The 21823-nt window shown below is 51.1% G+C and overlaps 1 protein-coding gene across 3 annotated transcripts; it reads left to right on the top strand.

Moving 5' to 3' along the window:
• Positions 1–6978: 6978 nt before the first annotated feature.
• On the top strand, positions 6979–19314 carry TMEM161A (transmembrane protein 161A). 3 transcript variants are annotated; one of them, XM_074303299.1, is made up of 13 exons: positions 6979–7106; positions 8821–8924; positions 9159–9239; positions 9403–9500; positions 10003–10159; positions 10929–11080; positions 11639–11699; positions 13601–13744; positions 13890–14006; positions 14355–14529; positions 18237–18333; positions 18414–18588; positions 18619–18809. In XM_074303299.1, the coding sequence occupies exons 1-13, from the start codon at positions 7104–7106 to the stop codon at positions 18662–18664; spliced, it is 1410 nt and encodes a 469-aa protein (XP_074159400.1). In that variant the 5' UTR covers positions 6979–7103; the 3' UTR covers positions 18665–18809. The 3 variants fall into 3 exon arrangements, with proteins under 3 accessions (XP_074159400.1, XP_074159389.1, XP_074159411.1); XM_074303288.1 differs by having other exon boundaries at positions 18414–19314; XM_074303310.1 differs by lacking the exon at positions 13601–13744 and having other exon boundaries at positions 18414–19314.
• The last annotated feature ends 2509 nt before the right edge of the window (positions 19315–21823 follow it).

The raw sequence follows: 21823 nt of genomic DNA, 5'->3' as shown, positions 1-21823 counted from the left end.
ACAGCAGGAGTGACCCACCTCCTCAGGGCCTTCCAGATGGCAAGGAGCCAGTGCCCCCTGGCATAAGTCAGAACTCTTCCCTAGCAGGCGGGAGACATATCCAGACAGGGAAGGACAAAACAAATGTTTACTCACAAATGTTAAGACTGAGGCGATTTAGGGGTAGGCAAACGATTGGGAAGCGTGATAAACACTCGCTGCTGGGCACTGAGTTAAGTTCGGAAGGCACTGAGGAGCGAGGCTCCATTCCTGTGGTTTAATAGCTATATGTGATCTCGCGGCAGCTTTATCCCTCTGAGGCCTCGGGCATTGTGTCCTAGGACCTTCCCGTGGTACCCACGAGCTGAGAGTAACAGCGGCGAGCTTGGGAAGGAGCGTGCCCTCTGATCTGGGTGCTCCTCCTGCAGAGGGAGAACTCTGAAGGATGCTCCTGAGCCCTAGGCCGTTCTGGGTCCGGCCGATTGGCGGGCCGCCCCTCCCCCAAGCGCTCTGCGAAAAGTCGCGTGCACTAGCCTACTGGGGCGCGGGGGGCGGGGCGCAGAAATTCTCCCCTGCGCCCACTTCCTAAAGGATGAGAGAGCGGACTGGCTACGAGGCCAGGAGGGAAGGGGCCCCTTCCTCCTCCCCCAGGACCCAGGCTGGGTCGCTACCCCTCCCTTTCCCCGCCCCCCCCAGCAGCTGAGTCTCAGCCTCCTGCATAGGCTGCCCCAGACAGTCCCAGGGGGCTTGGCTGGGGAGCAGGCCACCCATATTTGCATAAGTCAAGCAGGTGGGGCTTCCATCATCCGACCCGCCGGGCGCGAGTCTGGCGGTATAATAAGGGGGGAGGGGAGGGGCGGGGTGAGGCGGAGCCTGGTAGAAGAGGAACTTCTGCGACTGGCGAGAAGGGGCCCTGGAGAAGGGGCCCGGGAACCTGGCTGACAGACCTTCGCCAACTTGGGTGGGTGGAGTGTGGAAAGAGACTTGGACTGGGAGGCAGGACGCCTGACCTCTCGTCCTGCTTTTGCCATTGACTGTGGGACCATGGGAACTCCCCTTACCTCTGAGCCTTCCTTTCCCCATCTGTGAAAAAGTGGGGAGTGAGGTCGTAGCAGCTGATCTCTAACAGAAGTTTGGTGTTTTTTTCTAACTCTTACTACCACGTTCTAAGGTCTCTCCCCTTCCGAGCCTGATATAGTGTGTCAGGGTCCCTCCTCATCCCCCTCAGGATCCCTTATCAAAGTGACTAGCCCAAGGTCAGCTCTGTGGTAAGCAACAACTGGCATTTGACACAGGTCCCCTGATTGCAAATTCTGGGCTCCTTCCACTGCACCTCACAAATTTAGGAGACGGGGATATCTGTCCTCCGAATACAGGGAGAAATTGCTCTGACGATACAAAGTAACTTCAATGGGCTTGTTGTAAGTGTGGCTTCTGCATAACAAAGAATGTGTGACCGCAGAAAATTCTTCCTAAATCCTAAAATATTTTATAACTTCAGACACGAAGAAAGATCTGTAGTTCGCCCAGTGTCCTTAATGAGACAAGTCTTGACCCCACTATCCAGAGCCCCTCCCCCCAGTTATTGCTCAGCCCAAACCATTCTTATATCCTCTTAGGCTTCTCCGTCTGAGATATCCTTACTTCCCAACCACGACTGCCTCCCAAACCTTCCATTTCTCCTATTCATTGCCATTACCCTTCCCTAGACCCTCATTTTTTTCTATCAACCCCAAGCTGCTTCTCAATATGATAAATGCCTTCAAATATTGGGGGGAAAGTCCTGATCTGGAAAAGGCTTTAATTATATTTTGATGACCTGGGGAGAAGTGAGGAAGCAGCAAAGCTTGACCTGAATTGGAACTTCACAACACTGAGATCTGACCAAAAGAACAGTGAGAGGTCTCATAAGACCAAGATCTCCTTTCCCTGGAAATCTAAAATGGAAAGCCAGAGGATCACTGTTCAATGGTGTCTTGAAAGGAATACACAATCACTGGTCAGACTAGATGGCCTCTGATGTCTCTTTCAGCTCTGGAACTAACTATACTATGTGATCTCCAAAGATCCTTCCAGATTTCAGTCTTGAGAGGAAGTATCAGATAGTCTTGGATGTAGAATCAGGGACACATTAATTTTGTGACTATAGGTCTCCTTGAGCCTCAGTTTTTGCATCTGTAAAATGGAGATAGTCATTGTATTCAGTTTAAAGGATTGTTGGGAGGATCCACTAAGAAAATGAGTTAAAAATGTTATAAATTTTACAGCACTGTGAATGTGAGTGAGCAGTGCATCACAGTGAGCAGAATAAAAGCAAGACTTAAAGTCAGGGGTTGAAGTTCAAATCCTGACTGCCTCTTACTACCCATATAACCTTGACAAATCATAGTCTCTCTGGGATTCAGCTTTTGCAACTGCAAAATGAGGGGGTTGGACTAGAAAGCCTCCAAGGGCCCTTCCAAAGACTATTATCTGCTGTGACACACACACACCATACATTCAGTGGCCCAGTCTCACAAGGTTAGTCTCACACACAAAGTAGAGAACGAGTGAATAAACATTTCTTTAGGATTTAATATGCTAAGCACTTTGCAAATATCATCTCATTTGATCCTCTCCACACCCCTGGGATGTTGATACTGCTACTTTTACAAATTTTACAGATGAGGGAACTGAGGCAAACAGGGTAGCTTGTCTAGAGACATACAGCAGGTAAATGGCTGAGTCTAGTTTCAGTATTGTATCCATGGCCCATTAGTTGTTCAGGCAAACAGATTATAGTCCAGAGCCCTGTACAGACACGCAGGGGTTTCTCATTCACTGCCATGTTCAGTTACAAACAAAAAAAAAGCAACCTCACAGCTAGGCATACCTATAGCTCCAAACTTATGCACATACCCAGAGACAATAACTTAATTTGAAACCTTCTTCAGATGTTTTCTCACTTAATCTCCTCTAGCCTCAGTTTCCTCATCTTTGAAATGATGGGGTTCGGACTGGATGATTTCTGAGATCTCTTTCCCTTTGGTAGCCATGTTCTATGATCCTGCCCTTGCCAGCATTCAGAGCTAGTTGGTTATTACCCCCCCTCCTTGCAGTGGGAAGCCCAAACAGCTGTCAGTTACCCCACCCCCCAATGAAAAATGACCAAGCCAGATGGCCCTGAAGGGAGAACCTGGGCTGCCCAAACTGTGGAGGGGAGGGGAGAGCAGCTGCCTCTTTCTGGCAATGGTATGGGTTCCTCTCTGAGATTCAGGGACAGTCCCTGGGGCAAGTACCCAGCTGGAATGAGGACAACACAAAGCATTTGGGATGCCCTGTCTGGCTCATGGGCCATTTACAGCCTGTCTCCCTCTCTCTCAGCTGAGGAATGATGGGAGAAACTGAAAAGGGATGGATGCTGGAGACAGGATTCCATTGATCTAAGAATAGCTGACCCAGGGAGGGCAAACTCAAGGGTGAACTGATAACCCACCTATCACCCACAGAGAGAGCAAACTCCAAGACATATATGGTCATGCACTCACAGAGACACATACACATACACACACAGATTAGCAGACATGTGAAGAAACCCATCGGGATGCAGAGTTTCCTTGGCTACTCATCATATTTGCTACTTAAATAGTAATTAAAGTTTGCAAAGCTCGGTGGTAGTACAGCATTGTTTTACAGATAAGGAAACTGAGGTTTGAGGAGCCTTGTTCTAGGTCATAGAACTTGGAAGTCAGGACCATAAAGAGCCGTGGATTTGGAATCCAAGTCCCAGATCCATTCCTTACTGCTGGAAAGAACTGGACAAATTATTTTTTTTCCTCTCTATACCTCATTCCTTTCATCTATTAAATAGGAAGGTTTAAATAGATTAATTCAAGATTTCTTCCAGCTTTAAAGTTATTGGTCTGAATCTCTTCCATTTCTCGTCTGTAAAATTAAATGATTGGACATATTGATCTCTAAAATCTCTTTGGATTATATATTTTCAGATCTTTATCATGACGCCATATTCCCTCCCCGTAGTAAATAGGGCTGGGCAGAGATCTTAGAGAAGTTCTATATATAGTAACCCCAGCCCCCCTCATTTCATAGAGGAGTAAACAGAAACCTGTGGAATGTTCCTGATTTGTCCCAAGTCACACAATCACACTCAGTGACAGAGCCTAGCCTCACACTCAGACCTGGAGGCAGAATTTTTTCTCTCTCTCAATAGTATTCTATTTTTCCAACTATATGTAAAGATAGTTTTCAACATTCACTTTTTAAAATAAAAATAAAAATGGGGGGGGCAGGGCAATTGAAGTTAAGTGATTTGCCCAAAGTCACACAACTAATAAGTGTTAAATGTCTGAAGCTAAATTTGAACCCAAGTTCTGCTGACTCCAGGATGACTGTTCCATTTAGCTATCCTTCATCATTCATTTTTTAAGTTTTTGAGTTCCAAATTTTTTCTTTCTTCCTCTCTTACCTTCTTAAGATAAGCAATCTTACATAGGTTATACATGTACAATTATTTTAAACATATTTACATATTAGCCATGTTATAAAAGAAAATCAGAACAAAAGGGGAAAATCAAGAGAAAGAAAAAGTAAATAAAAAAGGTGTGTGTGTGGAAATAATATGTTCCAATTCACATTTGATCTCCATAATTCTCTCTCTGGATGCAGATGGCATTTTTCATTGGAATTATTTTAGGTTAAGTCTATCATAGTTAATCATCACACAATCTTGCTATTACTGATACAATGATCTCCTGGTTCTGCTCACTTCACTCAGCATCAGGTCATGTAAATCTTTCCAGGCTTTTCTGAAATCTGCCTGCTCATTATTTCTCACAGAACAATAATATTCCATTACATTCATATACCACAACTTATTCAGCCATTCTCCAGCTGATGGACATCCACTCAATTTCCAGTTCTTTGCACCACAAAAGCAAGCATGATTTTTTTCTCCAAATCTATCTTTCCACTCAACATAGTAAACATTTGCTGGTTTTATTTATTAGGTTAATGGTTCCAGAGTTCCTATCCGGCTTATGGGGAGCATCCATTCTACTACCAGACAGACACGGGGTGACTATAAAAGGTTGCCCAAACTCAGAAGTGATGATGACTTCCTCCCACTGGAGCCCTTTGTCAGCTTGTAAAATGGAAAGATAATTCCTCTCTGCAAGCCTCTCAAGGTGAGGGCAGACTCTGGGATGTCTGAAATGTGTAGAACAAGGATGTGCTAGATAGAGTGGGTCAGTTACTTGGAAGACCTGATTACAAACTTAAGTTTTATTATGACTAGTTTCATGATTTTATGGCCTTTTCTCAATTACTTTTGTCCTTCTTGACTTCTTAGTAGCCTCCGACACCATTGGCCACCCTCTTCTGGATACTACTTTCCAGACTTCCATGATCCTCCTCTTGCCTAGTTCTTCTTTAGTTCTTCTTCTTGTCTGATTCTTGTCATATATTTAATCATTTATATGAAAATTTATTTTTGAGAGGTAATGCTATTTTTGATATCCTAAGGGTATCCACAAGGGTTTATCCTAAATAATGTGAAATTTCAGTAAAAGCTGAAAGTTTGCATACAATAAAAACTTCACCTCAAGTGGTTTTGCATGTGGCTTGCTGTCCCCAGGACTTATGGGGCCCTGTCTAGCGGTGAAGGTAAAAATGGAAAATGTATTCCAGTCTTTCTATGAGAGACATTTGAGAAAAAATCCATTGCAGCTCATAAAAGAACTTGGACTAAGTGATGAACATTATCTGTATCTGGACTGAAGTAGAGTAAGCCTGAAGTTTACTAAGGAAATTGTAGGTATTAACCAGGAAGTGGACCCTATGGCATGTCCATACCCAGAGGTCATTTCTGTATCAATACTGATTAAGACCAACTCCAGTTCATACTGGCCATATATTGTAAGCAGTCAAGTCCACAAGCAATTATTAAGCACCTACTATGTTCCAGACATTGTGTTAAGTCTGGGGATAAAAAAAAAAAAAGGTGAGTTCCTGTTCTTAAAGAACTCCCAGTTAAAAGGGAAGACTAGCAAGAGTGGACTCAGTATTTGACCATTACACTTGTGCAAAAAGGAAGATAGAAGCAGGTGGTGAGAGCAAATGATCCCTGATTTCTCCAGTGCCAGAATAGAACCCCAGAAATTCCCACTGGGGGCCAGGCAAGCCTAAAGGATGACATGAAGGGAGCAGCTGGGGAAGTGACCAAAGTCTGTTCTCTACATGAGCTACCCAAGTGAGGTGTGGGACTGGCCTGAGAAGCAGTGCTGTGGAACAATGAAAGAATCCACTTCGGGGACTCTTTTTCAAGAGAGGTCATACAGTCAATCAAGCAGCATTATTAAGTGCCTACTTGTTAGGCCCTGTGGTAAATCTGGGGATACAAAGAGGCAAAAGAGACCCAGTCCTTGGGAGCTTAGACACTCACGGAGGAAATAAGATGGCCACAAATGGATACAAAGTAGCAGGGTCATTGAAGAATTCTCTGAGAGCTCGCTGACGTCATCTGAGAAGGGCTCATCAGTGGCTCATTTGCATCACTACTTAAGTGACCCAAGATTAGATCCAGATATGTGCAGACCCCTTATAAATCCATCACTTCTCTTTCCGGAGGGGGTAGCTTGTTTCCTCAGGATCCTCCAGTAAGGTGTAGTTGATTATTGTGTGGATCGGAATTCCTAAGCCATTCAAAGTTAAAAAGCCTTTCTATTTGATAGTAAATCCATTGACTCTGTCTGTAATACTTGAGATAAGTTTTCTTTCTCAAGGCGTGCTCCAGCAGCTGCAAGGTGAACTGCCCGCCGCCCTCGTGTCCAGCCAGAGGCTCAGCACAAAACTACAACTCCCGGCATGCCAAGGGATGCAGGTGTGGAGAACGACTTCACCCGCCTTCTCCCCGGGCCGCTTCCTCTTTGGGACCTTTTACGCTCGCTGATTGGTCCTAAGGACTGTCTATCGGTGACGAAACTGGTCAGGATTGGTCCGGGAGGCCGGGCTATGGCGCGGAGACCTCGCTGGAGCCGGAGAGTCATTTAAAGGTCCCGGTGGGGTTCGGGGTCCGTCCTGTCCTAGGGTCCGGTCCGGCTTGTGGAGGGGCTGCCTTCGCCGCCAGGATGGTGAGGTTGGGGCTCGGGGAGGGATAAAAGCAGGACACTCCTACCCCGAAGGCGAGGAGGGGAGGAGGGAGACCTCCGGTCGATGATAATTATGATAATTAATATTAATAATCATCTTGCTAGTCGCTGACATTTACATAACGCTTTAAACTGGCTGAGACTTCTCGTCCGCTAGCTCTCAACCACTCCATGGGTAGGTGGCGCTGTCGGGAGGAGGGTAATGATGATTAGTCCCATTTTACAGATGAGGAAACTGAAGTTCGAGAGGTTAGAGGTGCCTTCCTTGGGTCACCCAGCAGCTGGCAAGTCTCTGAACCCCAGTCCAGGAGAAGGTTCTCTGCACCAACCCCAAACCCCCTCTCAGCCTCCCCCTCCCCGCCCCCATTCAGGGGGTCCCCACCAAGAGAGGGGCTGCACTTGGAGTCGGAAGCCCGTAGGAGCAGAGTGACCCAAGAAAGGTGGCACCTCCCCGCAGTACCCGCTCAGGAGGGGTTGTGCGGACCCCGGGGGTGCTATTATTATCATTACTAATTTTACCACCTAGACCAGCAATTTTCTAACTTTGTGTTCTCAAGACTCCTTTTCACTCTTAAAAATTGAGGACCCCCCCAAGAGATTTTGTTTGTGTGTTTCATCTGTTCACATTTACTTTGTTAGGAGTTAAAACCACTTAATATTATAATGAAAAGTTTTGACGTGAGGGACCCCCTGAAAGGATCCTAGGCTAGAGACGGGGTCCCCCAGGCCACCCTCCTGGGGAGCCTCCCAGTCCAGAAGAGCATTTTCAAGTTCTGTCTGGATGGTCTCCGTTGAGTGCTCCTGGAAAAGTCACCTAACCTCTCTCCGAGGTGTCTCAAATATCCATGAAATCGCAGATAAGGGAAGAAGGAAGGAAAGAAGGAGAGAAGAGAGAGGGAGGAAGGAAAGAGGGAGGAAAGGAAGGGTTTTAGGCAAGAGGAGGGATTTATTAAAATGAATAGAGGTTAGCTTTATAGAATGGAGAAAGGGGTTGGAGCAGGTTTGGGGCCAGCAGTGTTCCTAGCCCGTGGTTGCCCAAAATGCCAATCCAAACTTTTTGTGTGTTAACTTTGGCTGAAAAAAATATTACAAAGTAGAATTGGAAACCCAGTCACCCTGTTGCCTAGACTGAGCTGAATTTGGGGGTGAGAGGAAAGGAGTAAGGAGCCCTTTGACCAGGAGGCTGGAGATTCCTACACCCCCTCCTGCGGCTCTCCCCAAAACTGAACTCCTGCTGGAGTCACAAGTCACAAGTCACCCCCTAATCTGTTGTGCTGCAGGTTTTCAAGACAAAAGGGCCAGGCTAGGAGGGAATAAGCGGGGGGGTTTTCATCTGGCCCCCTGGCTTATACAGTCATCATACTCATTGGGGTGCAATGGCTCGGGGTGGGGTCTGGCACTGTTCAAACATCTCACTTCTGGAGGTCCTGGTTCGTAGCCCAATGACTTCTTTCTCCTCCTCCACCTCTTTACCGCTGGGGGCCATCTCTAGCCCTCCTACAGCTGGGACTGTCTGTGGCTTGGCTTCCCTGAGTCCTTAATCTGGCCCAGGCTTCACTGGGCCCAGAGGCTCTATTAATAGTCCACCCCAAGGCTGAAAGCAGGAGCAGCCAGGGCAGGCAGATCTGGTTTCTTGGGTAGTCAGTTCTGCAGCGTAGCTTTTGTTTCCCTACTAACATAGGGCTTCCTCCCCCAGGCGGTCATGGGCGTCCAGCTGGTCGTGAGCCTTCTCACGGCTAGCCTCATGCACAGAATGGCCCCACATTTCTCCTTTGCCCGATGGCTGCTCTGCAATGGGAGGTGAGACCCCTGTTTCCTTTCCTCCTTCTTGAGGTCTCCCCCACATCTGATGTTCCCTCCTGGCCGCTAAGGCTTCTGAACCCTGCCTCCTTCCCCACTGGGTGCCCAGCCCTCCTCCTGCTAGCCCTCCTTTGGGTCCTGAGCCTGTCTCTCTGAACCCTTCTGGATGCGGTGCCCACTGCCCTGTCCGAGTTCAGTCCTCTCAGCATCTCTCCATCCCCTGCCCATGTCTAGCTTGTTCCGCTACAAACACCCGACTGACGAGGAGCTTCGGGCTCTGGCGGGGAAACCGAAGCCAAAAAACAAGAAGGAAAGGTGAGCGGCTTTTTTCTGTCCCTGCCACCCTGGCCCCAGTCAGCCTCCGGGTCAGCCATCCAGGACTGTCCTGAGGAAGCAGCGTGCCTTGTGCGGGGAGGAGGGTCAGTAATCTGTGGTGGGGGATCCCGAGGGGCCTGAGCCGTCCTTCTCTCTGGCTCAGGAGGGCCAACGGCCTCAGTGAGGAGAAGCCTCTGTCTGTGCCCCGAGACATCAACCTTCAGCTGGAGACGAGTCCCATCACAGCCATCGATGCACTTGGTACTCACAGCCACATCTGCCCCCAAACTCTGAGTGTGGGAGGGGGCACCCCCTTTTTGGATTCCCTTCTAACCTTTGAGGGGGGTGGGCTCACTGAATGACGGGATGAATGGATGAGCATCTACTGAGTGCTTACTGTGTGCCCGAACTTCCCTGAGTGCTAGAGCTCATGTTCCAGATCTTGCTTTAGCAAGAAGGGGCCTCGGAGACCAAGGCCCAACCCCCTCATTTTTGCAGTTGGTGAAATTGAGAGTCAGGGAGACCATGCAGCGCCTGACTGATAAGCAGGTTTTGAACCCAGGTCCTGTGACTCTGGAGCCAGGGTTCTCTGCATTGTACTGTGTTGCCCCTAATGATCCCTTGAGTCCTTGACAGCAACAGAGCCTGTCTGCCCCTTCCTGTTCTTTCCATGGGGTTTGGGGTGAGCGGGAGAATGGGGAGCCTGCTGGCCTGGATCCCTTGCCCAGCCGTCAGCCAGCCTCCCTCCTGACTCCTGCCCCAGTGCTGAGATACTTTTCTGAGTATCAGTGGTTCGTGGACTTCGCACTCTATGCCTGTGGCGTCTACCTCTTCACCGAGGCCTATTACTGCGTGGTGGACCCTGCCAAGGAGGCCAACATCGGGGTGCTCTGGTGTCTTCTCACCATCATCTTCTCTGTGTATCCTATGGCTCGGGGAGGGGGCAGAGAGGGAGCATGGCAGGTAAAGTCGAGAAGTACAGAACCCCAAAGCAGAGAGAGTGTCAGCAGGAGGGCCCTTAGAACCCAGGAGGTCAGAGCTGGGAGGGCCCTTAGAGCCCAGGAGATCAGAGCTGGGAGGGCCCTTAGAACCCAGGAAGTCAGGGCTGGGAGGGCCCTTAGAACCCAGGAAGTCAAGGATGGGAGGGCCCTTAGAATCCAGGAGGTCAGAGCTGGGAGGGCCCTTAGAGCCCAGGAGGTCAGAGCTGGGAGGCCCTTAGAACCCGGATGTCAGAGCTGGGAGGGCCCTTAGAGCCCAGGAGGTCAGAGCTGGGAGGGCCCTTAGAACCCAGGAGGTCAGAGCTGGGAGGGCCCTTAGAACCCAGGAGGTCAGAGCTGGGAGGGCCCTTAGAACCTGGGATGTCAAAGCTGAGAGAGTCCTTAGAACTCAGGATGTCAGGGCTAGGAGAGCCCTTAGAACCCAGGAGGTCATACCCTCATCTCTGACCTCCTGGGTTCTAAGCATCAGACACCTATACCCAGGTCTCCTGAGTGTTACGTCCAGGCTTTCCCCCAGCTTCTTGAGGGGTGCACTGATATCTCACTTGGAATCAGGTAGAGTAGGAAGTAGTCTACCTCTGGCAGCCTCCCAATCCCCATTGCTCACCCCCATCTCTAGACCTGCTCCCTGTGTTCCTCCACCCCACTGTCCATCAGACAGCCTGAGCAAATCCTTAGCTGTTGTCCCCAGCAAGGTGTTCCTGACCGTGATGCGCCTGTACTTCTCCTCAGAGGAGGGGGGAGAGCGCTCTGTCTGCCTTGCCTTTGCCTTCATCTTCCTGCTTCTGGCCATGCTGGTGCTGGTGGTCCGGGAAGACATCCTGGAGTTTGGACTGGAGCCAGGTCTGTGGGGGCCATAGGGGCCATGGGGCTGGGCCAGGGGAATCTGAGGTGGAAGGGACTTCCAAAGGCCTCAGGTGCTGTCTGTACCCCTGGGCAATCCTCCTCTAGTATCCTGAGGAGGAGTCATCCTGCCATTGCTTGGAGCCCACCACAGAGGTAAACCACAAAGGAGCCTTTCCCCTTCATAATGGCTACACTAGAAAGCTAACATGTCATGTTCCCCCCACGTCCCCCTGCTCCATTAATCCAGCTTCTGCCCCCCAGAACCTAAGAAAGTACCTGCCCATTCACTAAGGCGGCTCTCACGCTCCCGCCAGAAGTGGGGAGCTGCACCATGATGGGCATGTGCGCCATGAAAGATTAAGAGGAAGCATTTTGTATGTTAAGCCAGGAAAGGCTTCCAGGAGAAGATAGTCCTTGAGGAGGGAGCGTCAGAGGGAGAGAGATGAAGGGCCTTCTGGGGATGTGGGACGTGGGATGGTAGGAACCCTGTCCCGGCTCAGCCTGGTCCCTCCAACTGGCAGTTGTTGATGTTAGCTCTTTCCCATTCCATGACAGGACTGGCCAGCATCACCCAAAAGTTAGAGCCCGTGCTGAAGAAACATGGCTGGGACTGGTGGTAAGTAGGTGAGCCGGGAGGGAGGCTGGATTAGGGGAACCTCACATGTTGGGATTTCCTGATACTTCGGGTCCCTTCCAAAAGGCCCAAGGAACAAGTGTCCTAGAGTGCCAGAGCTGGGAGGGGTTGGTTTAATTCAATAAGAATTCACTGGGGGCTAGATGGAACAGTGGATAGAGCACCGGCCTTGAAGTCAGGAGGACCTGAGTTCAAATGTGACCTCAGACACAACATTTCCTGGCTGTGTGACCCTGGGCAAGTCACTTAACCCCAATTACCTCAGGCCCCTTCCCCCTTAAAAAAACATTTATTAATGAGTTAAGGAAAAACTATTTGTTAGGTTAAGTGCCGGAGATGTAAATAGAAAAATAAACTTAGTGAATGGGCAGGTGCTCTCTTAGGTTCTGGGGGGCAGGAAAGTGACAAGGTCCAGTGGACTTGAAAGAATAGAAAGGTAGGCACAGTGCCATGCTCACTGGATCTCTCAAACACAGCTGGGTTACATGCTAAAAGCTTAGCACGTAGTAGGCACTTAAAAAACATTGACTGACCAACCTCGCTGTATTCAAGAGGTGTGAACACTGCTTTGTGAGGTCTGATGAGGAACATTGCTTTCAGCTGGGGAAGATCAAGGAAGGCTTCCCGGAGATGGCATTTAGGGCATGATTTGGAATTCTGAAAGTGAAGAATGGGGGGAGAGAGGGCTTCCCTAGCATAGGAAACAGTATGGGTCAAGGAATGGAGGTGGGAGGTTTTCGGAGGGGAGAGTTTGCAGTGTGGCTGAGGGAATAAAGTGAGGCAAAACTAAAAAGTACCAGTGTACCAGTGTATCAGGCCTTGAATGCTAGGTAGGGGAGTATGAAATCATTTCTAGGGAGTCAGGATCCTCTGAAGATAATTTAAGCAGAGGAACAGCATGATTGGTTTCAGGCCCAAGAATGGCTAGGAGGGGGAGGGGGCTCAGGACAGACCCTGGGGTGGCTCTCCCTCCATTGAGTCATGGAGAAGATAAAGAACAGCTCAGATTGGTGGCAAGGGAGAGACTGAAGAGGCACGAGAGAGAGGGGATGATGGCTGGGGCAAGGTCTTGGAGGATACGAGGGTCAAGAGCACAGGTAGAGGGATTAAATGCAAGCCTAGGGATGTCTTCTGTGGCCAGAGGGAAGCAGGAGAGAGAAGTAATAGTGAGAAATTTGGAGGAATGGAATAGAGGGAGGGCCCTTAGAACCCAGAGTGTCAGAGCTGGGAGAGTCCTTAGAACCCAGGATTTCAGAGCTGGGAGGGCCCTTAGAACCCAGATATCAGAGCTGGGAGGGCCCTTAGAACTCAGGAGGTCAGAGCTGGGAGGGCCCTTAGAACCCAGGAGGTCAGAGCTGGGAGGGCCCTTAGAACCCAGGAGGTCAGAGCTGGGAGGGCCCTTAGAACCCAGGAGGTCAGAGCTGGGAGGGCCCTTAGAACCCAGGAGGTCAGAGCTGGGAGGGCCCTTAGAACTCAGGATGTCAGAGCTGGGAGGGCCCTTAGAACCCAGGATTTCAGAACTGGGAGGGCCCTTAGAACCCAGGAGGTCAGAGCTGGGAGGGCCCTTAGAACCCAGGAGGTCAGAGCTGGGAGGGCCCTTAGAACCCAGGAGGTCAGAGTTGGGAGGGCCCTTAGAACCCAGGATTTCAGAACTGGGAGGGCCCTTAGAACTCAGGAGGTCAGAGCTGGGACAGCTTTTACATCATAAAATGTGGAAGCTAAAAGGGATCTTGGGAATCACCTCATCCTCCCTATTTGTACTTGAGGCTGGGGATGTGGAGTGACCTGCACTGTCGCAGTTCATGGGTGGCAGGACCTCAGGCTCAGGGCTCTTTCCCCTGCCCCGTGTCCTTTGATGACTGCGTGCTGTATTCTTCCTGCAGGATCCCCCTTACCAAGCTGACCTTCCGCCTGGCCCTGGTTGCTGTGTGCTCTGTCCTGGGGGCCTGCCTCACATTCCCCGGCCTGCGCCTGGCTCAGACCCACCTAGACGCGCTGCATCTGGCAGCTGATCGACCCCTGCTCCAGTTATGTGGCTTGGGGGAGGATGGAGCTTCACAGGGTCTGGGGGAGCATGGGAAGAGTGGCCCCAGGAGGGCAGGCCCCCCATTGCTTTGGGGATCAGGGAGGTTCCCCCCTGCTTACCTTTCCTGCCTCTCCCTGGAACTGCAGGCTCGCCCTCCATACGAGTTTCCTGGCTCCGGTGCTGATTTTGTGTCTGTGGATCAAACCCATTGCCCGGGACTTCCTCCTGCAAGCTCCTGTGGGAAAGACAGCCCCCATCCAGCTGTGTGTATCCTGGGCTGGGATGGTGGGCCAGGCTCTGGGGACCACAGGAGGAAGGGAGGGTTGGCAGGGTCTCCTCAGGGGCTTTGGGACACAACCAAAGTGCACTCTGCTGCCAGAGCCCCCGGATCCGCCGCCCAGTGCTTGGGTGACTTTGTCCGTGTCACTTTTATTCTCTAGGTTTGGGTCTCCTGTCAGTTCTCTATAAGTCCTGAGAGGAGGCAGATGCTGGAGGCTTTGCCCTAGTCAGGGTGGGCTGGGCTGGGGACCTTCGGCTGGAGCCCAGCCCTTCCAGGTGCCTGTGGAGAGGCTGGCTCTGGGGCCCCCCTGACGCCCTCCTTCTCCTTGCAGACTGTCTGACTCTAACTTTGACTCAGTCCGCCTATGGCTGGTGCTGGCCCTGTGCCTTCTGCGGCTGGCCGTGACCAGGCCCCACCTGCAGGCCTACCTGTGCCTGGCGCAGCGCTGGGTAGAACAGATGAGGAAGGAGGCCGGGCGCATCGGTGCCCTGGAGATCCAGCGCAGGGTAGGGGGGCCCTGGGGCAGCCCGTGGGGCATCCAAGTGCACGTCCCATCTAGGAGAGAGCTGGGGGGTCAGGTGCACGGGCTGGGCAGATTCCAGTTTTGCTTTAGGCCCCTCTTCTGGCCATGCTATCTCCTTTCTATTGAGTGTGATTTAAAATGACAATAACTGGCATTCATTCAGGTAGTTGGGGTCTCAGGGGATAGAAAGCTGGACTCGACGTCAGGAAGAGCTGAGTTGAAAAACTATCTCAGTAGCTGTGTGATCCTGGACAAGTTTCTTAACCCCTATCTGCCTCAGTTTCTCCATCTGTAAAATTGGGACAATCCCAGGGAAACAACCGATAGAAAAATTGTACAGAACTTTGGAAACTCAGATGATTTCATGTAGCATTGAAAAGCTTGCCATGACCTCATCTGATGCTCACAAGAGCCCCATGAAGGAGGTTTTTATCATTGTCAAACCCTTAGTGCATTGGAGTCACTTAGATGAGCTTTGTCTGAGGCAGGATTGGAACTCTCTGGCCCCAAGTTCAGCGCTCTGTCCGCATCTGACAGATGAATTCCCTTCGCTTGGTTGAGAATGGGAAATGATGAGCGAATGATTCAAATGCGTGGTTCAGACTTGGCGAGTCTCAGGGGGATTCGGAGGAGGATTTGGGCTTGGCCCAGTTTGGATCTGGGTGGTAATGGAGAGCTTCTTGGGGAAGCTGGGAGTAGAATTGGAGAGAATGAAGAGGAGGCGACATGAGGGTATATGAAAGGGTGGGAGGTTTGGAGCTTTCAGAGGTTGCTAGGGACAGCCATTGCAGGGTTTGAAAGGGCCGGCTGAGAGATGCATATTTTCTCCTTGGAGTCCAGGGGAGCCCTAGCAGATGTGTGAGCAGGAGAGAGGGAATGTAGGAGCAGAGGAGTTGGGCTTTGGGAAGATGCCCCTGGGAGCGTGGGCAAGAGTGTGGAAGTGGGGAGGCTGTTTAGGATCCAGCGTCGTCCAAGTGAGAGACCAGGAGTGGAGTTGGGTCTCGGGATCCATGGAGATGGAGAAGACTTGGGATGCAGTGATAGCTATCACTTTCATATCACTTCAAGCTCCCTTACTTTCTTCTGGTCGGCCCTTTCATCCCTCAGTCATAGTTTTCTGCTCTGGAGTCCCTCAACTCTTTGCCCCATCACCTCTTGCCAAACCTGGGTTCTGGGTTCCTCCCGCCATCTGCCTCCTCCTCTTCTCGTGGGCTCTGAGCAGAAATGGAGAACGTGGCAGAACTTTGCTGACTGGTGATTATCGGTTAATGTTCCCCAACTCCAGCCGGGCCCCGCTGCAGAGGACAGTCCTTCGGTTGCTCCTGACTGATCCCCATCTCACTGTTCCAAAAGACTGAGGCTAGAGCTTACTTTTCTTCCAGTCTTTTCACCACAAAGCTCCACCACCACCATCTCCTCTTCTTGTCTCCTTTCCCTCACACTGTCAGAGAAATGGCCCTTCCCCTCACCCAGGCCACCCCCCCACTTCTGATCCCATTCCCTCCTGTCTTTCTGAGCAGATTACATCCCCCCACCCCAACTCTTTGTAAAAATGTGCCTAAGTCGTGCCCCTAATGACCTTTGCTAGTTGGGGCATTCTGGAGCTGTTGTCCTGTATCTCTTCCCTTTGTCAACTGTCTAGTCTTGCTTTCTAGGGGGGAAAAACTCCTATTTGCTGTTTTCACTTACTCCCACTTATTTTATCCTGTCTTTATCTTTGCCCTCCCCCCGGATTCTCTCTTGTCCCTGGTTTTTCCCATCATCCTTTCCTGATCCCCTCTTAGCTGCTGAGACACTCCTCGGTCCTCCTTGCTGCCTCTTCAGGCTGTCCCAGCCCCCCATATTCTGCCCTCGACCCCTCCTTTTCCCTCTCTGTTATCTCACCGGCTCCTGTGGGGTTAGCCCACAGATGGCTCTCAGCTTCAGTCTCTCTGCTCACCTACAATTTTGCATTTCCAGTGGCCTCCTGCATGTCTCCAAGGAGTCCCAAGCTCCCCCCTTTGTCGGCTCCCTTCCTTCCAGCCCAAGTGGTAGTGGAATCAGCCTGCCAACCTCCCCACTGCCCCTGACTCCTCACTCTCTGGAGCCGATCTGTGTCTGCTGCTCTCCTACCTCTCTCCTCTCCATGGAAGTCCAGACCCTCCCACCTCTCACCTGATGATTGCGGCAGCTTCCTACTCGCTCTTCTGCCTCGGGTCTCTTCCCACCCTCCTCTTCCTATTCCCTGCTTCTGCCAAAGGAACTCTTCTGAAGGGCAGATCTGCCCAAACAACTCTAAGTGACTTCCTCTTGTCCCTAGGACGAAATGTCAGCTGCCTTGTTTAGCTTTGAAAGCCCTTCATCGCGTGGCCCCCACCCGTCCAGTTTCTGGGTATTGCTTCCCTCCCTGCCGTAAAGATCCAACCAGAGGCGACTCCTCTCTGTTCCTCTCCCACGACGCCCTCTCTCCCATCTCTGCAGTGGTGGGCCCCATGCTGTCTCCATGATGCCTTTCTTGTCCCCTTCTCCTACCCACCTGCCCAAGCTCTCTTTCATTGAACCACTTTAGATTTTGTTCTAGAGACATTTATGTAGGTACTGGTCGTCTCCCCCATTAGAAGGTCGGCTCCTTGGGAGAGAAGTTAGTTCATTTTACTCCATTTATCCCAGTATCCAGCACAAGGCCTGGCTTATAGAGTAGACTGTACAAACTTACCAGGGATCTTTCTGTGTGCCCTTTGATTCTATTCCCTTGTGGGCAATCCCCTAAATGATTGATTTCCCTGTGAAATAGAATTATCTCCACTTTATAGCAGAGGAAACTGAAGTGACTGGCTTGAAAGGTCACGTTCTTGGTCACATACCCATCAATCTGTTGGTCAGGCATCCACACCTACTGTGCGCCAGGTCTGGGCCAGGGGCTGGCAACACAAACTCAAAGCTTAAAGCCCCTGTCTTCTGGGAGCCTACATGCCCTTCTATTAGGGGAGACATACATATGTGTGTGAATACATACAAACTCACACATATACATGTATGTGGGGGGGGGGAGCGTGCACTCCAGTCATGGGGAATGGACAGGTGGGAGGAGATGTAGAAAAAAGGCCCGCCGGGAAGGGTAGAGAGGCTGGAGGGCTGGATCCAAACTGTGAAGAGCCTGAGGAATTAGAATTTGGCCTTCAAGGTAATAGGGAGCCACTGGTGTTGCTTGAGTAGGGGAGAAGCCCACTCTGACTTGTATTTTGGGAGCTCTGGGGAGGAGGGCCTGAGCTGGGAAAGGATGTGAGGTAGGGAGGCCATTTAGTGAGGGTGGGATCCCAATCCAGGACTTGGGAGTCTGGTTCATTTCCCCATTCCCCATTTTCGGGACCTTGAGGCAGCACAGTGTAGCATAGATAAAAATGTATTTGGAATCAGAAACTTGGGTTCAAATCCTGGCTCCATCACTGGAGCAGCTTTGGGACCTTGAACAAGTCATGGATGTCCGAACCTCAGTTTTTCCATATGGTCCAGAAATGTCCTCCTTACCTCAGGGGGCTGCCATGCTTTATCAGACTGAAAAGTGGGAGCTGTACTTCTTACTATTGTCACCGTCCCTGAGCTTTCCCCTCACCTTTCTGCCTGTTGTGGGCCTCCCCTGGAGGCCTGGCCAGCAGCAGCGGCCTCTGGGACCAGGTGGAAACACCTTGACCCTTGCTCCCCCTCCCCCAGATCACCCGGATTTACTGCTACGTCTCGGTGGTGAGCTTGCAGTACCTGGCCCCCATCATCCTCACGCTGCACCTCACGCTGTTACTGAAGACTCTAGGTAAGGCTGGGGGTGACTGGGGGCCGGAGCAGACTGGTCCCCGGCTCCGTGCCCTCACCACCCACTACCCGTCTCCACAGGTGGCTACTCCTGGGGCCTGGGGCCCTCCAGCCATCCCTCCAGGCCGGCCCCCGCGCCAGCCCCAGCCTCCCCCCCTGGAGATGACGAGGTGCAAGCCACGGTCTCCCAGATCCTGGGTGCCCTGAGTGGGCTCTTCTGCCCTGCCTTCTGTCGGGGCCTCCTGGCCTTCCTCACCTGGTGGGCAGCTGCCTGCCAGCTGCTCACCAGCCTCTTCGGCCTCTACTTTCACCAGCGCCTTGCGTCTTCCTAGGCTCCCTCGGGGAGGGCCGGGCTCCTGTGCCTGTTCAGCCTTCCTCTCCAGGTCTGCCGGGTCTGCCACTTGGCCCAGTGTGCACCAGGGCAGACAGGGAGCCTCGGCCTTTCGGCATTGAGTGGGGCTGAGGGGAGAGGGTGGCCGCCACCTCTGCTCAGGACTCCCCCTGCACAGCCACCAGTTTCACCCACAGTGCCTGAGATCATGGCCCCCCAGAGCTGCTGCCCTGGCTCAGACCCCACCTCTTCTCCCTCCTTTGACCTCTGCTGACTCCTGGAAGCTGGGCTGGTCTCTTGGACCTTTGACCAGGGTGGTGAGAAAAGGGGTCACGATGAATTAGCCTTCCCAGAAGAGGGACCGTTGGATGGGGGTTAGAGCTGGGGGAGATGAGAAACCCCCATTTCTGGCTCAGAAATGGAGGGAAGGAGGGAAAGACTGACAGACAGAAGAGTCTCCTTGGCATGTGGAGGGTAGCTGAAGTGTTCTCCTCCTTCCTCGGCTGAGTTTGCTCCTTATTTTAATTTAGGGGCTCGTAACCATTTATTGTATCCCGGACCTCTTTGGCATTCTGGTGAAATCTATGCACCCCTTTCTCAGAGTAAAGTTTTTAAATGCATAAAATAAAATACATAAGATTACAAAGGAAATTAATTATATTGAAATAGTAATCAGAATTTTTTTTTTAAGTTCATGAACCCTTGGTTATGGGCCCATTTTAGTTCAAGAAAGGAGAATAATGGTTGCTGTGTAGAAGGTTGTCAAGGCCATCATTCCTTGGGTCAGGAGGGTCTGCCCTGCCTCTGGGAGTGCAGTGAGTCTGAGGCTTATTGTAACAACATTTATATATTATCACATATATATAAATATATATATATATTCATATATATATATCAAAATATGTCTAATAATAATTAGATTGTCCCTTTGCTTATTATTGTCCCTTTGCAGTAATTCCCTCCCTTCCATCTGTAGCCTGCTCCTGGTTCCTCCAACTTAGGACATCTGGAACCTTAGATTTAAGAGCTGAAAGATGGGATTTAAGGGAGGGGTTTGGGGGCTGGGGTCCTCTTGAGGCAAGAAGGTCCCTGGCTTTTGTCCTGATTCAAGCCGCATAGGGCTGAATCCCATCCAACATGGCTTTGGACTGCGTAGGGTCAGTCAGAAAGGCTGGAAGCGGGGGGTATCCTGAGCTTCCCCCTACATTCTCTGCAGGTCCTCCTTTCTGTGCCTCTCTTTGGGGACACTCTGGTCTGATCCACTCATGAACCTGCTTGGCACCTGCTGCCTCGGGCTAGAGATCCCCTCCTCAGCCCCCACTGCCCCTGAGAGCTCTGCACCCTCATCTGCAGCTCTGCAACCTCAGGGGTCTTCCACAACCAACGGCCCACTCTAGTGGGCAGGCCATCTTTTGTTGGTTGCACCCCTGAAACAGGAGGAAAGGTTTGCTTCCCACTTGTCCCTCCCTAAGCCCAGAGTACGCTGTGCTCTCTAGGTCTGGCCTGGCTGCCATAGATCTGTGGTACTGGAAGAAACTGTAGGATCATCTAGTGACCCATTTTACAGAGCAAGAAACAGGCTCACAGCTTAAAGATCATACAGGTATCAAAGAGAAGGGCCTTTGGACTTCCCAAGGAGGAAGGGCTAAAGGGGACTAACGAGTCAAGAGTTCGGCAGCATCAGTGCCTATTGGAGCATCCCTTCAGAGGAACCCTGGCAAACTGGGTGGAGAAGGGGCTGGAGCCAGGCCACGTGGGGATCAGCTCGGGGGAGGGGGATAATGGAGGAGCAGAGGGGCCCGAGGTGTCACTTTTGGCCCCAGAAGGCTGCCCTAGGAACAGCGAAGCCGGACTGATTGGAGCTCTGGAGAGTGGGCTGGGCTGCTTCAGGAGGTGGCGAGTTCCCGTCACTGTCAGAGAGGTTGAAAAAGGAGCATCCCTTTCAGGGTGGGTCAGACCAGATGCCCTCGGAGGTCCCTTCCCTCCACCTCCCTGGGAAGGGACAGGCCTGATGGCTTCTATATCTAATTCCCCTCGTTACCCACGGCCCTGGGAGGACAGACAAGGCCAGGGGCCAGACCCGTTGCCAGGAGCCTTGTCTGCACTGCCCAGCTATGCAGACAACTGTTCTCCTGGGGCTGCCCAGACATGACCTCTGGGGCCCACACAGTGCCTGGATAGAGAATGGGGGAAGAAAATTTCACTCAGACTGTAATTAGACCATGAGGATGGACAAAGACAATGGGGTGGGGATGGGGAAAGGAACAGAGGAGGGAAGAGAGCAGGGGGCTGGAGCCAGGGACTGCCCGTACCGGGGCCTCCTGAGCTCAGCCCTGGGACAAACCTGCCGGCAGCTGGCCCAGCACCGCCCCCATCCAGCTGCCCCCTGTCATTTGCTGCTAACGTCACCCTGGCTGAGAGCTGGGAACTCCCTGGCTCCAGACAAAGACAACTAGAGGATGCAAAGTTGTCTCTGCTGCCAGGAAACCAAGTGAGATTCGGTACCCAGGTGTCTGGGCCAACTTCATCGCTTCTTCCCCCATATCAACGTGCCATTACCATTTTTTTTCAGGGCTCTCAGGTTTTAGGAGCACGTCTCTCACTTCCTTTCCCCTGTGACTATAAATGGTACATACAAACTCTGTTAGTCTCATTCTATACAATGCAGGAAACTCAGACTCCTGAAATACAACAACTTTCTCAGGACCAGTGTGTTTTTAATACACATTGTTTTATGAATTATGGGGAAAAAAATCAGAGCAGAAAGAAAAACAAAACAGAAAAAAGAAGTGAACACAGCATGTGTTGATTTCCATTCAGTCTCCTTCATTCTTTCTCTGGTTGCAGAAGGCATTTTCTGTCCAAACTCTATTGGGATTCCTTTGGATCACTGAACCACAGTTGCTCATCGCACATTCTTGCTGTTACGTACACAATGTATTCCAGGTTCTGCTTGTTTCGCTCAGCATCAGTTCGTGTAAATCTTTCCAGGCCTTTCTAAAATCAGCTTCTTCATCATTTTTCATACAATTTCCATTCTCTTCATAAAACATAGCTTGTTCAGACAGTCCCCAAATTGATGGGCAACCACTCCTTTTCCTTCTTTGCCACCACAAAAAGAACTGCTACAAACATTTTTGCCCATGTGGGTTCTTTTCCC

The sequence above is a fragment of the Sminthopsis crassicaudata genome, chromosome 1 (genome assembly GCF_048593235.1).
Source record: "Sminthopsis crassicaudata isolate SCR6 chromosome 1, ASM4859323v1, whole genome shotgun sequence".
NCBI lineage: Eukaryota > Metazoa > Chordata > Mammalia > Dasyuromorphia > Dasyuridae > Sminthopsis > Sminthopsis crassicaudata.
The sequence above is the reverse complement of the archived record's forward strand: the minus strand, read 5'-3'. Positions and strand labels throughout refer to the sequence as shown.

What these genes read in the sequence shown, in the direction of transcription:
- TMEM161A (XM_074303288.1), top strand. An exon ending in CACAGCCATCGATGCACTTG is followed by an intron (nt 9,501 to 10,002) that starts GTACTCACAGCC and finishes CTCCTGCCCCAG; the next exon opens with TGCTGAGATACTTTTCTGAG. An exon ending in GCTGATCGACCCCTGCTCCA is followed by an intron (nt 13,745 to 13,889) that starts GTTATGTGGCTT and finishes CTGGAACTGCAG; the next exon opens with GCTCGCCCTCCATACGAGTT.